Source organism: Peromyscus leucopus, chromosome 2, assembly GCF_004664715.2.
Source record: "Peromyscus leucopus breed LL Stock chromosome 2, UCI_PerLeu_2.1, whole genome shotgun sequence".
Taxonomy (NCBI): domain Eukaryota; kingdom Metazoa; phylum Chordata; class Mammalia; order Rodentia; family Cricetidae; genus Peromyscus; species Peromyscus leucopus.
In genome coordinates this window covers 100,997,905-101,018,392 of record NC_051064.1, presented here as the reverse complement: position 1 = coordinate 101,018,392, position 20,488 = coordinate 100,997,905, and the positions used below count along the sequence as shown (strand labels likewise).

At 42.7% G+C, this 20,488-nt stretch overlaps 1 protein-coding gene across 7 annotated transcripts in view; it reads right to left on the bottom strand.

Annotated features, from left to right (window-relative positions):
* Positions 1-20,488, bottom strand: part of Nfia (nuclear factor I A) — a 542,815-nt gene that overhangs the window by 58,655 nt on the left and 463,672 nt on the right. For 5 of the 7 annotated variants that reach the window (XM_028870284.2, XM_028870283.2, XM_028870286.2 and 2 more), the window contains exon 7: positions 18,054-18,182. The exons of the other annotated variants lie outside the window; for them this stretch is intronic. In XM_028870284.2, the coding sequence (XP_028726117.1) occupies positions 18,054-18,182 (129 nt within the window). The remainder of the gene's footprint in view (positions 1-18,053; positions 18,183-20,488) is intronic. 7 annotated transcript variants of the gene reach the window in all.

Sequence of the window (20,488 nt, the reverse complement as noted above, 5' to 3'; positions counted from 1 at the left end):
GAGCCAACAAGAGTATGCTGCCCGAGGTAAACCGCTGGCTTGAGCGAAGATTAAGTAGATAAAAGTTAAAGAAGTAATTCACCAGCACCATGCACTCACTCCGTGAATTGTTAATAAACATCATCGAACTTACTTTATTAAAGACGTAAAAAGAAAATCATTAGCAGTGTAAATTTAGACGTTAATTTCTTTATTACATTTTAGCAATAGCAATTTACTCATCTTTTCCTTATGGTGCAGAATTCAGTGCAAACCTAAGAATATATGGTACTGTATAGAATTAATTCTATAATGACTGATTGATTAGGACCAATTAATTCTTAATTAATTCCAGGAAGTCATCTGGCCTGAAGTTCTAAATCAGACATCTGCTGAGTCTGCATTTTCGCGGCTGTCCTCTTCAAGCCTCCTTTCTCTTGCTGGGGATAGAGTTAGTGGTTCACTGTAGAGATGGAAGCAGGTGGGTCTAGAACATGACCTTTAATGTCCTCAGAGAAAAACTGGTTATAGACGTCTTAAAAGATCTGTGGATTACTATTGAATCCCTGGTGTTTCTCTGGATAATCTTTATCTTCTACTGGACACCGAGGCCCATTAAAAGTCCAGAGCTAAGATTTAATCTTAGCTTTTTCTTGCTTCCTCCACTCTACTACTTTTTTCTTTCCTTTTATCTTGGATTTGATGTTCTAAGTGTACCTAATTTTTTATCTAAGTTGTCTCAAATCATTTTAGAAGGAGTCACTGGAGCTAAATCAATCAAACAATTAATTCATTAAATGTTCTTTGCGATGGCTAGAGCGAGCTGTATGGAAGAGAAACTACCATGATGAAGCTGGCATGATGTTAATGGAATGCACAGAGTGCTGTGAGTCCAAATTTTTGATGAAGACAAACATCTCTTATAGATGTGTGTTTGTGTGTGTGTGTGACTAGTTGACACAATAAAAAATTATAGTACATTATGTAAATGCATATTTAGGTCCTTTAAAATGTGCATTATTTACTTGAGAGTCAATAAAGCCTTTTCTCCTGTGGCTACAGTTTATTGCAGAGCATCCATCTGAATCCATGTTGATGTTCATATAATACTGCAAATTAAAAGATACCACCCGATTGGCTGCTTCTGGGGTCTAGTGCTCTCGGTACCCCGGGCCAGGAGCAACACAGTGTCTGTCGGGAACACTCCACTCTGAATGGCTCTCACTACTAGCTTAACTGCTAGCTAGCAGCCGGCCTGGTTTACAGCAACAACTTGGGCTTTTCATGGGAATACAAATAGGATGGAGAGGGGGGAAGTGGGACAGGTGTCTCTCACTGCGGTGGCCCAAACTGAGTCACCACAAACACATTCAGAAACAGGACTCCCTAAGAGTCCAGGAATAGTGCACTTATGGTCAGGCAAATTGGTCTGGTCTCCCTCCTCCCCAGACTCCAGAACTTTGTAATTGTTTAAAGTTATCTCTCTTAATTTGAAGAAGAAGGCTAAAAGTCCAATACAACTAAACGCATGTTTGACTAAAAACCACTTCCTCCTTTTAAACCAGATTTGACCAAGACTGGGGAGGAGAAGGCCAAGGCCATTACTGTGCAGCAGGACACGTGATCTGACAATGATGCATAGCCTCACAGCCCAGTGGAAGGAGGAGACCTTATGGACACACACTTGAGCTGTGTGTATGTGACCACGGACCACATAAAGGAAACGGCACTGGGGTGGGCGGCCAGACCTTGTATCTTCATGCCTTATTAACATCTGAGAAAAGGAAGCCATTTCTCCTCACCGTTTCCAAGGGGTCTTCTGAAGACCAACCTTAGAAATTCTAAGAACACATCCCCTTTCCTAAAGCCCAAACATCATGTGCTGAACCATGTTATTCCATTCAGCCCCGCCACTGCCCTTATCGATTTACTCCTCATCTGGGAATCACTGTAGATTCTCAGTGCTTACACAGACATTAATTAGCTTTCCTTTTTGGCACCAGCCACCAGATCCTAGCCTGTCCTAGAAGAGGTTCCACAGGGAAGCTGTCCTGAGGTGACAGAGCCATAAAAATCTCTACCTCCTTGGAGGGCAGCATGCTTGAAGACAGAGTCTTCTGTGCTGGCAAGAATGAAGGGCACCCCCCCCCCAAGTCCAGAATCTGCAAAGTGTCATGGTTTTCCCATTAATCATGAGGGGCAACAGGTGAGGCTCCAAGTTGTTTCTTCTGCTGACCTGTCACAGGAACTGCTACCCGTTCATCTGCAGGAGCTAGATGTGCTCTTTTCAGAGAAAGAGCGGTTTTGAGAATTTCTGACTACTCTTGCTTAGAAGTAACCACCCCCCACCCCAAGGCAAAGCTCAAAAGGAGAAGAAATCATCAGAAAAAAAAATTCCACCTAAAACCAAAAAGCCTTCCACAAGGGCAAACGGAAGTTGTATTGTTTGGGTTGTCAACTACTGAGCTTCTTAAGAAATTCTAAACCAACACTATACAACCCCGCTGCAGCCTACCTGAAGCTGAGAAATCTATCTTAATGGCCCACAGCAATAATTGATAAATCATGCATGAACCAGGCCTGCCATTTACGAAAGCTGAGAAGTTTGGAGCTGTGTGATTTATGTTCCCAGACACAGGGAGGGAGGAATTGGAACTGGTACTCAGGCCCTTAGGAGGCTGAGCCTTTTCTAAGTAACAAAGTGTGTGACTCAAAGCAAGCGAAGGTTCTTCAAATTTTTCCAAGACTCTCAGTCCATACCCTGCATGTCATCGAGAAGCATGTGAAAGGCACAGGAGAAAGCATCGCATTGCATAAGTCTTTGCAAAACAGCAGCACTTTTCTAGGAATGCTGCAGATGTGGTAACAGTATGCTACCGCAGGGTTCCATGCTGGTGATAAAAAAGTGACTCTACTTGAATTAAAGCCATCTTCTGATTGGAGATCAGAATGTGTGTCTCTTGGAAAAACAGATCTCCTCTCTGCCAACAACAGGAGGCCAATTTTGTTTTACATTCTTATCTTCATCCATTTTTAACTATATAAAAATCCGAGTTTCTCTTGATTCCACAAAGTTGTTCTCTGACCTTCACAGGCACGCTGTGGCTCCCATGTGACCTCTCCCTCCTATATCATACAAATAATAAATAAATAATAAATAAAAGTCACAGCTTCTGGAGAAAAAAGATCTGAGTTTCTCAAAAGCTCTGGGTTCTGGTCTAGCGCCGGAAGGGAGACTCCCAGTCTGTAGAGGCTATTTTGAAGGTCTGTGGTAATATTCAACTCCATGCTTACAGAAGCGGCCGCAGACATGCCATTAACAAAAGGGTGAGACTATGTTCAACAAAATCTTATTTCAAAATACAGGCTAGGCCTGGATTTGCCCCAGCACAGACTCATGTGATTCCATGCATCCTTGACACGCTCTCACGCTGCAGCGGCACCTGTCAGTCACTTCTTCCGCTGTCTTCTTTACAAGCCATTTGTGAAGTCCCAGGTTTTTGATGCTTCCCAGGCTATCAGAATGTCTTCCGTGCCTCCACGAATGCTCCCCTGCTTACGCCTTTTCACAGTTATTCAGCACACCTTGGCCTTGGTGGTTGCCCCCATCCATGTCAAGCCAAGTTAAGCATAAAAGTCAGAAAGGTGATGTGGGATAGGACCCCACGGGTGCTGGCATAATAGACAAGTGTTTGGCCCATGTGGCTCGTGTCCTGGAACCCTGAGGAAGGCCAGTGAGGGAATGAAGGAAGGACAGGTACACAGACACACACACAGGAAATCTGGGATCGCATGGGGTCTGCGACCGCCTCCACACGTTCATTAGGTACCGTACAGGGGGAGGGGCTAGCTAATCGGAGTAAGAGGTCTCTGTGGGCCAGCAGTCTCAGGATGTAAACATCTGGGAGGAAGCTGCAGTTGCTAGTCTTTGCACCCGCTGACCAGTTGTTCATAGACACGTGTACGCTCTGGTGGAAAGCTTTGCCATTTGTACTGAGCCTCATCTAGGTAAGGCTTTGCCGCTTCTGTGGGGCTAAGGCATGGAGCCCTCCACAGGCTGTGCCCACGTCAACCACGCACATTCGTTCAGGACTTCACTCTCCCAGGGCTCCCTCCACTCCCTCCACTTGGGCTTCCGGTTTAGCCCCACCACTTGCTACTACAATTCAAGCTATAGTTTCTAAACCTCTCTATGATTCTATTTGCCATCTTTATAATGGAGGCTAATACCACGTAGATTATACAAGAATGTGTATGTGGCACACAATGCATTTTCTGACCCCACAATGGTCAACAAACAGCCTCTGGTATTGATATCACCATTGCAGAAAAGGATGCTTGGGGACAATTAGGAAGCTGGAATTTATTCCCGTATTCTCAGGTCAGTTCTGGCTGTGCACAGATTGTACCACAGATAGGGGAAGGGTGGTGGAGCAAAAATTTCCTGTTCTCTGCCTATCTCCACACACACGAATATGTGAACATTAAGAGAGTAGCAACAGCATGAGTATGACATAAGGATCTTAGAATGAATTTTGCAAACAACAAAATGCAAATTCAATATTAGCAGTGGCAATACCTTTGATCTTACAGTAAAATAACTACATTCAAAAACCTGAAATGCTTCTTTTTTGACCAATGATGTTTTAAATAGCTACTCTTGCCTAAAACTCAGACTGAGACAACCTAGATGTTTAGAATTACTTGGCCATCTTGCCAAAGACATTTTTCTACTTAGAACTCAGACCTTGGGTGTTAATTCTGACTGTTCACACTGGCCTTTTCTTTTTACCATGGAGACACATCTGTCACTCAGACCACCTTCTGACCTATCCAGATTCTTAGCAGGCTTTTACAGAGTTACATGGAAACCTTCATCATTCCCTTGAAAGGCCACAAGGTGTATGCTAGTTAGACAGTTAGCACAGACTTACTACAAGAGAGGCTTTTTAGGATCAAGGGTATATTTTGGGAAAGCTTTCTATTTAGACAGAAACCTAGGTGTTAGTTTAGTTTCTGCTTCTATATGGCTTACAAGGATAGGCAAAGTCCCCTTCCTCTGGCTCTCTCATTTCAAAACAGGATTTGAACAAAATACTTACTGAGGCCCGTCCACTTTAAATTTGTGTGGGTGTATGGAATTTAGTATCTAGAATCATGTTTACAAATAACTCAGCCCGACTGGTTCATGGTAATCACATTAAAATCTAGAAGCCTGGAAAACATGTCATTTAAAAGAACATATTTTTAAAATAAGCTACAGGGCACATCTGGACTGTTGGCTAGAGTATTCAGAGTTTTATAGACATGGAGTATGCTAGTTAAGGTCTAACACAGAGTCCCGGATTTTCTCCTGACAGGATTTCTGAAATGACCATATTCTCGCACTAACTGCATAAGCTACCAGGGTGGCTGATGTGAAATGTGTTCAAACAGCATCTAACAGCTGTGGCTATCGCAGATATGAAGAGTGAGAATTTGATAGGCAAAGTTGACAGGAATCCAGTTCTATGAAGGGAACTTGGACTTCTACGCAAAGCACAAGTGAGACTATGAGGCAAGAGATGAAGAACGACAAACACATCAAAACAATTATTTTTTGGGGAAAAAAAACCCACCACAGAAGGGATGATTATGTGGTTAAGAGAAGCAGGATGGAATCTCCTGAGGTCCAAGACCACTGGCGTGCTGCAAGCAAATTTCAGCACCCACACCTGTGACGAAGTTATGGCTGCACAGACGACAGGTGCTGGGACTGGTGCTGTTTGCAAGTCTTTCTCTACAGTAAATACAACGCAAGGAGCCATGTTTACACAAAGCAAGCCAGGATCCCAGTGCTGGTTGGTATTTTCGTCAACTGCACACAAGCTAGAGTCCCTGGGAAGAGGGAACCTCACTGAGAAGATGTTTCCATTGTACTGACCTGTGGGTCATACGGTGGGACATCTTGATTAATTTTTGAGACCCCTAGATCCCACCCACTGTGAATAGCGCCCCCGCTCTGAGCAGTCCTGGGGTGTGTAAGAAAGCCGAGGTAGCCAGGGAAGCAAGCCAGTAAACAGAACTCTCCCACGGTCTCTGCTTTAGTTCCTGCCTTAAGGTTCCTGCTCTGACTTCACACAAAGATGGACTGTAAGCTCTAAGATGGCATAAACCTTTTCCTCTCCAAGTCACTTTTGGTCCAGGTGTTTTATCACAGCCATAGAAAGCACACCGAGGCAGGCCTAGAACTGCGAAGCCAAGGGTAAGTCTTAGCACTTCTCTCCACGAACCATCAGGCTGACCGCACTTTCAGATGGGGCTGTTGAATCTGATCAGCAAAGATCATCTCTGAGTGCCCTCCTGATTTTGAAGTCTTTTTAGTCATCTTGCAGAATTAGAGTATCTCTTCCTAATGTTAGTAGCATTTACTCAAGGGGACGAAGAGTTAGTCCAGCATGTAAAGTCTGGTAGCATCTGGCTCTGGTGTCCACTGCTTGGTGCCAGCCTCCCCTGACCCTCCTTTCCCCTTGTGGACCTGCTCTGTTCTGTATGGGTTTTAGAAAGCAACCACTATGGATTAAAACTGTTCCTTCCTTGCTAATGTGCACAAAGCAGCTTAAACTTTCTAAACTGGCACATTTGTTTTTGTAATAACACCAATTAGAAGACTGTTGTGAGGGGAAGAATGAATGTATAGAGGTATAGTAGACCCAGTCATTCAACAAACATACTGAGAATCTACTACATGCTAAAGAGTATGCTAGCTAGACTTGGAGTACTTATTATCCTTCAGATATCTTTAGGAATGAGATATAGGAAATGTAATCCAGAATATACAGTGGGACCAGGAACAGACACTCAAGAGTGTTTACAAATGAAGCTGCAGGTCTGCCTTGGCTTCAATGAGAAATGTCCTCCATAGGTCCATGGATTTGAACACTTGGTCTCCAGTAGGTGGCACTGTTATAGAAGGTTGTAGAACCTTAGGAGGGATAGAGCTGCTGGAGAAAGCACTTGACTGGGAGGCAGACTTGGAGGGTTTATAGCCTCCTATCACTGTGTGTGAAAATGTGGTCAGTCAGTTTCTTGCTCCTGTTGCCCTGCCATGTCTTCTCCTTCATGATGCACTCTGCCCCTCTGGAGTCCAAATAAACCCTTTCTTACTTAAGCTGCTTTTGGTTATGGTATTTCACCACAGCAACATGGAAGTAACTAACCCAAGGTTCACAGCATGAACTAAAGATGGCTTTCTAAGCTCGGGTTTTACTTGTGCTCTGCAAGTGCCAAGTGCAGAGACAAGCCCCGGGCTGGAGAGGGTTGCTGGTTACTGCCTAGCATCTCAACTCCTCCTCCCTCTTGTAATGTAAGGCATTGTTTTTGCCTGCCCAGCTGTCCGCATCCTTTCTCCTGTAAGTGGAGGTCTAACATTTCTTTGGAGAGTTTTTCTCCCTCAGCCTCAGGTTATGTGGTTAGTAACCCCGACACCTGGTTCTGATGGTGGTTAGAAAACTCAAGCTATACAACAAGATATCCCGTTATCTTTTAGATATGAAGATTGTTTAAAAGGTGAGCAAATGGCCCCAGTTAGGCCAATGAGAGCCATGGGCATCCAATGGTAGCTGCTTTTCTAGATCCAATGTAGAAAAGTGATTCGTTCTCCCTTTGGATTAAGTTGGTAGGTAAGTGTAAAGTTGCTCATGCTCTGTGCACTACAACACGAGGAGATGAAGCCTGTGAATGGGACTTACAGTGAGAGGAATAGAAGAGGGAAGTTATGATCTGGGAACCTGATCTGTGTCCACTTGAAGCCACACACCCATAGATCAGTTGCTGAACCTAACCCATGGTCTTCTTTGGCCAGTCAGTGGAAGGCTAAGCAATTTGGTTGGAATTCTTAAACAAGAGCCTTCATTAACATATCTCCAGTTCACTCTCAAGAATTTAACAATTAAGCAATTCTTATTATAGTGCTCAGGAATTTGGGGGCTCGGGATGATCTAGTGACATCCCCTAACATGACAATGTTTTCTGTGTCAACAGAAGTTGCCCACAGAACCTGATGGACACAGACTCCAATCTCCACCCACAGCTCAGGCGGTGAGGGTGCTGTTCTTAGGTTCTTCCAGCATCCGCTCACTAATGTTATCTCAGTTGCAGCAATGATTGTTCTGTTAGGTAGAAAGGCAGGGGTGGTCTTTTGAACTTGACCCTTTGGGCCTCCATTGTCGATGGCAGATGAAGGCTTAATGATTGTCGGCTGAATCGACTCCGTAAGCAGCAGATCCTGATGAACAAAGATTCTTCCCCCTTTAGCAAGAGCCATGGATAAAGGAGAGCTTGTCTAGGCGAAGCCTCTGTCTGCCAAGGGTTGGGTCACCTGCTCCACTGTGGAGTCCAGGATTCTTCCACAAGAGTGGGGGCATAGGGCCTGGGTCTGCTCACTTCCTCAAGACCATCTTTGCTTTCCCGCTTGTTCTAGATTTACTTCTACATCAGCACGAGCAGATGGAAAGTGGGGGCAGAAGGGTGGGAGACCACTTCAAGAGAGTGAAGGAGGCTCTGAATGCAAGAGGGAGCCCGAGTAAAAGGGACACTTCCTGGACACAGACTGTGTTCCAAGCCCGTCATTACACAGGGCACTTTACTCCTTCTCCCATTGATGATTATGTGAAAATGGGAACACAAGGGCCCACTGAGGACCAATGACCTGCCCAGGCTTAACCAGAGCCACATGGCTTGGTAGAACCTGAATTCTGTTGTGGCCAATTCTACTGCCAGGCATAGCTCCTTCCTAGATAACCTCTGCTTCTCTTTAAATGACCTTTTCAGAGGTCAAATGCTTTATTTCCTTTTAGAGTTTTTGTCCCAGACCCCCTTAGGATTGAAGTAGAAACAGGCAGGTCTGATGTTCTCACATGTCCTTTTCACATTAGAAAACTGAACTCTTTGAGAGAGGTAGAGAAGCAACTGACATTTAATATAAAGAAACGGCAAACAATGGATGTAAGTTTTCTGTGGAACTACAACTTTCCAAATCACGTGGGTGACTAAATGCCCTGTTGGTGTTCCCAACACAAAGGATGCAGCCTGGAAGCATGACTCAGTGTTCCTGCAGCCATGGGGACAGGACAGGACAGTCCTACGCGGTGTGCATTCCCCTGCTCCAATGGCTGAGAGGCTGGACCACATAAACACTGAGGAAGCTCCACTCCAGGCCATGCGACGCACTTAACTTGAACATGATTTATGATTCTGTCAGTAGGGGAGGCTCAAACCTGCACTGATGCCTAAGTGTGAGCTTTCTATTCAAAACAGCAGTTGGGGGTGGGGGGGGAGGAGAAAAGGAGGAGCGAAGGAGGGAGAGCGCGGGAAGAGGCTGTTTCACAGAAAGAGAAGATACAAGTTCAATTTCAAATGTTTGCTTTTGTGCCGAAAAAAAGAAAACAAATCATGAGTGTAAGCATGGAATCTACATAAGATTAAACTAAAGGAGGAAGGAAGAACTCCTCAGGGACTTATCTGATTATAAAGCCAGTTACAGTTGATGTATCTGGTGTCAGTAAGGGGTCTTGGCCATGGCCTCCACTTATATGTGCATGGGGCTCCATGGTGCATGCCAGTGGCAGGAAGTGTGGGGCTGAAGGAGAGAGAAAGAAAGGGTAAGGGACAGAGAGGGGAGGCAGCCTCCTTTGTCAGGATGAGTGTGGGGTCCACTAGGCTAATCACCCTATTATCCGCAGCCCTCCCTCCAGGGGCTCTGTGACTCTTGAAGAGATTAAGGAGCCAAGTGGTCCCCTGCTCTAGCCTGTCCTCCCTGGACAGCATATTAACATGATTCCACTACAGAGCAACCCTCTTTAAAGATTCCTGCAGGATGACAAATTAACCCAGCAGGGGGTCCCACACATCTATCTTCATACAAATTATTAGTGTAATAGAGCTTTGAGTTATGCATTTATCTGGTAATTATTGAACAGTTACACAAAACCAAGCTGAGTTGCCCTGGCCCTTTACGAGGTTCGCTCGGTGGGTGGCCTTACAGTTAATTTAGGATGGTTCTCCACTCCACAGCTCACTTGCAGAGAAATTAGCTAAACAGCCTTCTCCTTTAAATATTTTCCATGTCACAGTGAAACTCTTTACAATACAATAAAGGTACAGTTTTAATTACACGCTTCCTGACTTTTGTTTAGTTGTAGTTTTAAAACATTTGCTGGCGCTAGTTTTTCCTTTGGCTGGGCAGTAATAGCTGGTTGTAAGTATCTGGCTAATGAATTTAATAATTTCCTGAGCTGAGACTTAAAGAGCCTTTGCTAAAATGCTGCACTTCCTCTCTGCTATCCCATAACTTCCAGGCCCCTGGACGAGGTGTCCCTGTGAAGCTGGGGCGCTGTGTGTGTGCTCACTTTGTATTTCCAAATCTTCCTCGTGGTTTCCTGTGCTCCAGAGTGGAGCTGGTTAGGTCTGTGATGCCTGGGTTTGAAAATCAACTGGGGTAATTCCTCCTGGAGAAGGGCGATGTCATGTTTTCCCAGATGACAAACTCCGATAATAAATAAACTCCCCGAGTCTGTCGGTTGGCAGAGCATGTCAGCGCCGTGTTTGCAACAGGTACTTAATTACTTCTCATTTTCTTGAGATGATTCAATTGCACTAACCCAGGAGAAACAAATTAGACCCAGTTGAGCATCAGCATGTTCTACAGCTAGGTTTAAGAGGCTTTCCTGAACAGCCAAGAAGTGTGCAGGTACGACAGGAGAAAGCTGGCCACACCTAGCCCTTGGGGCCTCTGCCAACCAGTAGGTTCATGGCCAGAGTGATGAAGTACCAGGGCACGTCTCTCCTTTGGGTTTGTCACTGGATAGAAACAATATTACAGGCAAATACTGTGTTCTTGTAAAGGGGCCCAAAATTTTGAGCTATTTTTTCTTGATACATAGCAAGGTAGAGACTCTTGAACATACTGAACACCTACACCTTCCAGGCACCTCCATAAATGCTGCAAAATACTTGTTCTTGAACATTATTAGTTATTATTGTTGTTGTTACTACAGAAGGGGGTGGGAAGGACTTCCCATTATCTCCCACACTTTCTGTTTCAATCACATGTGTGCATTCATTCATTTATTTGAGGGATGGTTTTCAAGAGCTCTCCTGCAAGTCACGAGGCTGAGGGATTCAGGGATGAGCATGTAAGACGCGGTGTCTGCCATTTAATAACTCCTGCCTTCATATTTATCTCTCCTCCCCTGCTGCTTTCTTACTATCTGTGCATGTCACAATCCACGCTCCTCCAACCATTCCTGGTGACCCTGATTTCTGGAAAGATGATCTTCATGCTCATAATTCTCCGCAGTATGTTTTTCTTGGCCAAAGTGGGAGTTATGGTTGACTTCCGCTCCTCAGATGTTTCATCATGAAGAGCAGGATTCTCTTATGGGCCAGGAGGATCATGGACTTAGAAAGGTTTTTAGGGCATATAAAGTTTTGACATCCTCTCCAAACAGCACGAGTCTTTGAAAGCTGTACAACAAATCTTTGGTTTATATGATTATTGTTTTGGTATATGTTATGAATATTTTCAGAATCAGGACAATTTGACTTCTACACACACACACACACACACACACACACACACACACACACACACACACCCCATGTGCAAACACACCACATATATACACATACAGGTATATGTGTACACACACACATGTGCATACACATACACACACTCACTCACTCACTCATAAAGAGGCAGTGGTTTAGCCACACCTGCCTTTGGCTCATTTTAATTTCCTAGTACCTAGTTGTCTAACAGAATCATTTGTTTTCGGTTGCTCTCTATTTTGCATACTGACAAACAGATGGCAAAAGGTTTGAGACGGGGTTAAGCATCATTCTTGTTTGTACTCTGACAATGCCAAATGACATGGTATTTCCCCAAGAGGATGCCCTTCTTTGTCTTCCCTGGCATCTGGTGCCTCTCCTAGCACAGTGTAGGTCAGGTCCATTTTCTGACATGCTTGGGACTCTATGTGATTCTGAGTTTGGATTTTATTTTAGATTTGGGAATATCTGTATATAAACAACCCTAAGCAGAGAATCTGAAATTCAAAATGTGATAAACATTGGGCACCAATGTGCTGCCCGGGCTGTGTCACACCTGCGCTCAAAAGCCCAGACTTTGGAGCATTTTGGATTTTAGACTTTCGGATTAGGGTTGATTCAGCCCACCACACAACTGCTGGCTTGTCTCATCCCTCAGCTGCCGCCGAGTAGTAAGTACTCTGGGGATCAGATTCAGGCTTCCCTTGCTCCCTCTATTCAGTAACTAGAAAAGTACCTTGTTTGTTGTGAGCACTTGGTAAACATTTGTGGGAAAAATTAATGGGTCACCAGATGGTAATAAGAGTTTTCAAGTTAATTTTAACATTGAGAAAAGCCAAAATGACTTTAAAAAAGTGTTTGAAGTGACTTGTGCCTCACAGAAACTGTGTCTTTGCTAGTAGCAAGGAACCACAGGCCAATAAAGAAAGAAGCTCCAGGAGCTCTTTAGATAGCTGTAGACAAACTCAGGGTGACAACACAGTCTATGTCATGATTATCAAAGTAGCTAAATGGCCACATCATGCCTTGGAGTAATAAGAAGTGTGAACACAAACTAAGGGTTTAAATAAAGGTAGCTTATTATTTTTTCCCCAGTGGCAGAGTAAAGGTTAGAAACTACTGATCCGGAAACTAAACAAGATGGATTCTGGTCTTGGCTCTGGCCAGCTCAGATTGCTATTGGTAAGTCATATAAGGAACAGATCACTAATATATTCCTTCCTCATCTATTGATTTATACAACCCCAATTTTGTACATATTGATGATTATATTCAGCTAATTAATTAATTCAGCTAAAAAAAATCGAATCCATACTTTGCACCTCCCTTAGAGCTGGAGCTAATCATATAGTATAGTTCTGACCATGTGACAGAACAAAAGCGGGAATGGAGGGCTGGTGAGACGCTCAGCAGGTAAAGGTGCTTGCTGCCAATCCTGAAGACCTGATTCAGTTCCTGAGACCCACAAAGTAGGAGGAGAGACTCCTGCAACTTGCCTCTGGCCTCTACATTGCATGTACACACACACACACACACACACACACACACACACACACACACACACACACACATCTCCACATCCACATCCACACGGTAAGTCAATGTAGAAAGAAAAGAATTATAAAAGACTATGAGCTGGCACTTCCTCCTTTCCCTTGTTCCAGCTGGAAGTATAGGCCTAAGGCAGGCAGGAATGTGGTGGCCATGCTGAGGAAAGGGGCCTTCTGAAGCCTGGCTCTGCTAGCCTGTTCTCTGTCACTATAACAAAGTTCCTAAGGCAGGGTGCTTGTAGAGATGTTTATTTGCCTTTGGAGTCTGGTGACTCGTGACAGCCATGCTGGTGAAGGGCCTCTGTCTCTGTCATGGCATGGCAGAGAAGCAGAGAGAGAAATGGTCATGTACAGAAGGGGCATGTGTTCAATCAAGGGTGCAAGAGACCAGTGGAGAATCGGGCCCCAACTTTTTGTAACAATTCACTCTCTTGAGAATGAGTCCACTCCTACCAACCGGACCCTAACCTTTAGAGGAGACAGCATTAGTTTACTCTTGAGGAAGCCTCTGATATGACTACCTTGTACTAGACTCCATCTCTTAAATGTTCCAGGAGCCCTAACATGGCAACACCAGGGGTCAAACTTCCGCCGTATCAACCTTTAGGGAACCAATCATATCTGAATCATAGAGAAGACATTTCACTCCTTGATATAATTCTGGGGCCACGACAGCAGAGGTGCACTAAGAGTTAGGGTTTTTGTTGTTGTTCATTTAGGATTAAGCCTGTGCCTTCATGTCCTGCACACGGGAGAAGTGCACCTCACCGCTGAGCTCTAGCCCTAGCCTTTTTTGAATTATTTTCAAGTTTGATGACATGGTCTCACTAAGTCACCCAGGTTGGCCTTAAACACACTGAATTTGAGATGCTCTTCTCTCGGCCTCTTGTTACATTACAGGCATCTATCACCAAGCCTGGCTTGTCATTTTCTTAAGTTATGACTTAATGATATTTTTCTGATCCGCATAGACAAACACATTGTTAGGTCATATCGGGATGCATTGGGCCACATGATTCCTAGAGTCCAGTTGGTTGGATGTGGCCTCCCAGTGTGTGACTGAAGCCTTTCTTTATGAATCTCTGAAGCACAGCTGATTTTTTTCAATGTGAAGCATTGAAGTGCCACTTTCCATCGCACTATTTTTGAAAACACGAAAGACTTTAGGCAGAAAGGTAATTTTCAAGAACTCTCATAGCTTCAACAAATGTAAAATATCATTAACGATTACTCCAAATCTTAAAAGAAGTCAGACAAAGGTCGGAAAAATGGATCAGTTGGTGAAGGAGCTTTCAGTCAAGGCTGATGACCCAAACTTAATGCCTGGATTCCATATTGTCAAAGGAGAGAACTGATCCTTGCAAGTCACCCTCTGACCTGCACACCCACGCCTGTTCTCTCTCTCTCTCTCTTTCTCTCTCTCTCTCTCTCACACACACACACACACACACACTATAAAAAGGGTCAGACACACACTTCAGGGATTATTTTCTTAAACTGTGTGTTGCATCCCCATATGGAGTCATAGCGCTAAATGTGGGAGTTGTGCAAAAATTGGCAACAAGAAAAGATTCTGCACAGCCAAAAATTAAAATTAAATAGTTAATGAACTCAAGGTGATTCTGTAATGTTCAGCTAGGTCGATCACACGACTTTACCGGAGCCTTGGTTCTGAGTGCATATGTACTTCCCATTCCACACGCCAGCCACACCACAAAACACAGTGAAGGTCACCTGTGACACCTCAGCTCAGAGCTGAGACTCTTGAATGCCGAATTGAATTTTTTTTTACATATAGAGCCCTCTGCTCTTATAGAAACAAAATGGTTTGATTAAGGAAGACAAAGAATATTTTTCTATCATCATTTCTCAGTATTTAAGTATCATTTTAATACAACTCTGGATTATATTGGAATATTTAGTTTTAAAAGTTGGCCTAAAATATTTGGCTTAAAAGTTGATGAACTTTATAGAAAAAAACTCAGTGACTTCTGGCTTTAAGTTAGGACAAATTTCCTAACAATTTGTGGAATGATACTACATATGTGTGTGTGTGTGTGTGTTTGTGTGTGTGTGTGTGTATGTGAGTGTGGTGACAGTCTCAGAATTGATGATAAAAATTAAAGTACTGATTCAATCTAAAAATGTTGAAGATGCTTCATGACATGCATTATCAAATATTCAGCCAAAATTTAATTCTGTGTGGAAAATTAATAAGCATGTCCATCTCATTCATGACAAGTTAACTTTGGTCTTTACTAAAATACATATTAACCAACAAATTGTTTAAAATAATTTTTTATGGTTTTTTATCAGTTACTGTTGGACTTAGATACCATTTGATATGTCTATATACCCAAAGTCACGTAGAGACTTCTCAGCCAAAAAGAGGCCGTGAGTGAAACAAGTTTCAGAACTGAATCTAGATCACCAGACAAATTCACAGCTTTGAAACAACAGGAAGAAGGGCAAAGGTTCTCTTTTTCATTATCATAGGTAAAATACATTGCCATGATTACATATGTTACGGTGGTGAGGACTTTAAGTGCCCACCATGTGTAATTGTGTACAATGACAAAAAAGGCTTCGTCAAGCTTTAGTAACTCTCCTTGCTCCAGGCTGTTCCAACACAGTTTAACCCTTTCACCTGATTCTAACCACACAGAGAAATAGATGTCAAAGTAATATTCCAGAGGTATGGATGGGCCAACTGAGATCACGAGGCTAAGTGATTTATCAAAGCCACAAAGAAAGCCAATGCCAGGGAGGAGATTGGATTTAGGAAACCGCATGCCTCTACCTTTACAATGCACCCAGCAGAGTAGTCAGAAGAGCATAAACTAAAACAAGGCAGAGCATTCAGTACCAAAGCTTTGCTGAGGTTATCTCACACAGTTTGCTTTAGAAGACAGGATATGCCCGTCCCCCTCCCAATCTTGGATATTCCTTATGAAGCAGTTTTGTTTATTCTGGAGCACTGAGAATTTATCAGAGTGTGTGGGTAGGTGGGGTGGGGGTAGGGTGTGAATTCCTTTTGAGTATGCATTTATGTGTACTTTAACTACTTTAAATTTATCCATAATGTAAAATCTACTCGGTGAGGGACAAAGACATACAATGTGTGGGAGACCCTTGTGTCTGGATATCTTCAGGAGAGGACCAGACTTGAACATTAGCTAAGAATGCAAGGCAACAGTAGAGAATGTGCAGGCATGAAAAGCTGTGGGAGGAGCTGTGGAGGGTAAGGAGATGCAGCTAAAGAGGCTTCCCGTCCAAAGTAACGCAAGTTGAACATCCTTAATCTAAAAGCACCAAGGCTGGAACATGTCAAAACCCTAGACCTTTTGAACACAGAGACGACACAAGTAGGGAACAGTACACCTGACCCCATGTGCTAAACAGCAGCCAAAACTCAAGTATGTTAAAATACTATATAAAACGGGCTTCGGGTTATGTGTATAAGGTATATATAAAACATGAATGAATCTCAGTGGAATGCCCAAAATATTTCATGTTATATGTGCAAACATTTGCGAATCCCAAATTCCAAACACTATGGTCTTGAGCATTCTGGATGAAGGATGCTCAGTCCATATGTGAGCTGGGTTTGGGGATGGGTAATTTGTCAATAGGGCAAAGGTAACAGGGGACAGCATGAGATTTTCAAAACCTGGATGAAAGGGGTTTGTCCGACTTGTATACATGATCTGTTTTCAGACACTGCAAATGACTATAGACATATGCATTTACTTCTGACAGTACAATTCTTTCTAGGTATAGAACCTCAGAGAAGTACAGTTGGCATAAATGGTAGCACAGATTCAAACATGGGCACATTTGACCTTCCAGCTTTGGTGCTTAACTGCTGCTGTAGACCAGAGGCTTTTGTCCCCCACAAAATGCATGTGATGAAATCTTAATCCCAATGAGATAGTATTGGAGGTGGGACGTTCAGTAAAGGGCAAAGGATTTACATGATCTGAAAAGAAACTGGAGTATAAGGTGGTACCTTTAGAAGTTGAGTAGATCATGAGGGTGTAACCCTCACAGATGGAAATAACCAGATGCCTTATAACAGAGGCCCTAACATTGAGTTAATGCAACAAATATCAGTTTCCTCAGGTATATGTCAAAGTAGATCAGAGACTGTAACTCTCCCTGGTGTTTGATGATGTGAGCTGGTAGATCACAAATGTAAAAGACAATCTGATGGAAGGGTGCAAATGGTCACAGTTATTCATACTTCTACTGTGGGGGTTTTATAAATAAACTAATAAATATTTTTATCTTGCAATAGGATCAAGTTAAGTGATTTGATGACATTCTCTTGAGGTTTAAGGCTTGTCTTTAATGTGAAATACAAATCATATTTCTTGTGGACACATTTTAATAATAAACTTAAAAGCACATGAGACTAAAATAGGGAAAACATTGCAATGAAAACCAGACAAACTATCTACCACTTCAAAAGGAGTGAATGAAGATGACTCGTCAACACCCCAATGCCAACAACCTCAACACAAAATGCCACATATGGAAATAGGACTTCATGGGAAGAGAATCAGTAAGGATGGGAGACTGAAAAAACATTTATGTGAGAAATAGGTAACTGACCACATGGAAAAAGCACTCACCCAAACACATACACATAGACGTGCACACACACAACTTGAGGGCACACTTAATTTTGGTTCAAGGTATTTCCTACCTCTTTGCAAAATCCCACTGCCCCTTCCCCTGAAAAAGATTGGCTTTGTATCTTTGAAACTTAAGATCGGATGCTGAATCTCTTTGGTTCCTAAAATTTGAGACTACCTTCAAATATAAGAATTGGATCACTGACTGTAAGGGGAGTCCTCACTGTCTCCCCACTTTGTCCCTCTGATCTCAACATTATGATGTTTACAGCATGTGGATCTCTGTGGAGCAACTCACCTCTGGGTCCTGTAATGACAGGTCGGTGATGCTGTGTGAATGCTGTTCCCAGGGAGGAGGTCTGCGAAGGGGAGGGGCTGCTGAAACCAGACTTCTCAGACTTCTTCAGTGTGGTTGGAGATGGCATGCCTGGTAAGAAGGGTTGATTGTTGAGGCAACTTTAATCTATACAACAATTTGCGTGATCAAAAAGACAACACTTAGAGAGTGGAAAAAAATAAAACGGAGTCGTATGGAATTTAGTATATGGGTAAATGGAAATTTATACTGAATTGCTTTGGATTTGCCACAGGAACAAACAGGTAAGAGAATGGCTCCCCTTTCAGGTGGTTCTATAATTTATTTCAATTTATTGTATTATATCATAGTCCACTTGGGGGCTGTTGATTTTTCTCTACATGGGGTTTTCTGTGTCTTGGCTCTTCAATGTCCCCTGTAAAAGACCTGCATTGTAAGATCTTTATATTCATAGTGGTTCTATCGCAGAGGGGAACCTTTAAGGGGCAGGGCAAGGGGGAGGTCTTTAGTTCACTGAGGACATAGTATTGAATGGGATCCTGGGAGAGAGCGGACCCCTTCCTCTTGCTGTCCCTTGCTTCCTGGCCAGGAGGTAAGCAGCTTTACTTCCCTATTCTCCCCGCCTTGCCACCAAGCACTGGTGAGTCTGGGAGGTCCACCTGAACATGAACCAGATCCTCTAAAACCACAAGCCAATGTGATTCTCCTTGAAAGCTGCTTTCCCCCAGATACTTGTCATAGCAATAGAAATCTGACTTACACAGGCTTCACCTCTTCCAGTGACTCGGTCACGTGTCTGTGACCTCTGGGACCCTTACAAAGGAGGCTGCCTAAGCACACAAAGACAGCCTCACATGCAATCATTTTGTCTTGTCAGTTACCTTATTTCAGCACCAAAGCATTTTTCTACACTTTAAATAATTTAGCTTTTTTTTAACATAAAAATGCCCTTGATAATAGCAGCTCAGATGTTCTTTCAGTGAATTATTTATAGAACAGAAAAAGAAAAGATAAAAGTTAAAAAAAAAACTTAAAAGACAAGCAATTGGGACTGGTTCAGTAAATATGGTCTAACCAATGCAAAGAATACTATAAAAGAATAATGACATGGGAGATATTTATAATATAATATAATGTTGACTGAAAAACCAATTATAACATGGGGTGTTTTAATACATCAATCACAGGGTGTACAATACAGTTTAAGTGGTTTTTTTTTTCTGTGCACAGAGAAAGAACTAGAAGATATGTGTGAACTGTAACCGTGGCTCCCTCAGTGAGTTAAATTTCTATGGTTTTCCTCACCTTTGTTTTGCTTATTTGCCTTTTCTGTGATGAACATATATTACCTTTACTCTAACAAAATACAACAAAAGCTTGTTTTTAAAAATAGCATTTTTTTTTTTTGCTCCAGAGTCTAGGGTTTTCACAACATTTCAAACTTAGGAAATGCTTTGAAAAGAAAAATAGCGGGGAAATACTGAGGAAAGAGTCCTTTGTAATGACTGGATTGGTGGTGTTCCCTGCAACCATGCCGACAGATACAACTGGAGGCATCTGTCCATTTGGGAGAGTGCCAGTTGAGACAACCGAAATTTGGATGTAAAAATAAAGGAAATGACTTCAAGGCTCCATATCACAGGACAAATCTGGGATCTCAAGTTTCCAGCATAAACGTGGTCTGCACTGCATCAGAAGAAGAAAAGTTCATTTATACATGTCTACCTATGATTTTTGTCAATGGTCTGAGAATTATTTGGGCAAACTAGAAAAATAAGTAATAGGATTATTGTTATTAATATGCAGCTGTCACTGAGTAATTGCTAGTACCATGAATTACAGTGAGAGTTTTCATAGATACAGACATGGCCCAAATGTCAGCTTGTTTGGCTATATCGAAACATGTCTTTTTTTTTTTTAACCAGATTTTAACTTGATTTTCTAACATGATATCCAAATAAATGTGCATGTAAAGTGTGTCTGTTTTGGCCTTCTCTAAGTTGAAGATGGTGATCAAAGGTTCTGAAACATACCAAAGGGTCCCAATAGATTCTGTGTGTGCGTGTGCATGTGTGTGAGTGTGTGCGCAACCTTTAAACTCCCTGTATGGATTTCACTTTTACCTGTGACTTCACACAGAGATGCTTTGGTATAACAAAATTTAAAGTTTTCATCCCAAGAGAAAAACAAACTAGCTTGTACATTTCTAGTCAGATGTGATCTCATGCTATTCATACTCCTCAATCAAATCCTTTCTAGGTCAATTCCTACTTGATCTGAATTAAAAACAAAGTCACTAGTCCCAGTGGCATTAATTATACTTGTTTGTTGAAAAGTCTACAGACTACATCATACCAGTGTGCTAACAGGTAGGGAACACTGAGGTCACAGATGAACACTCACTGCCAGTGACATAA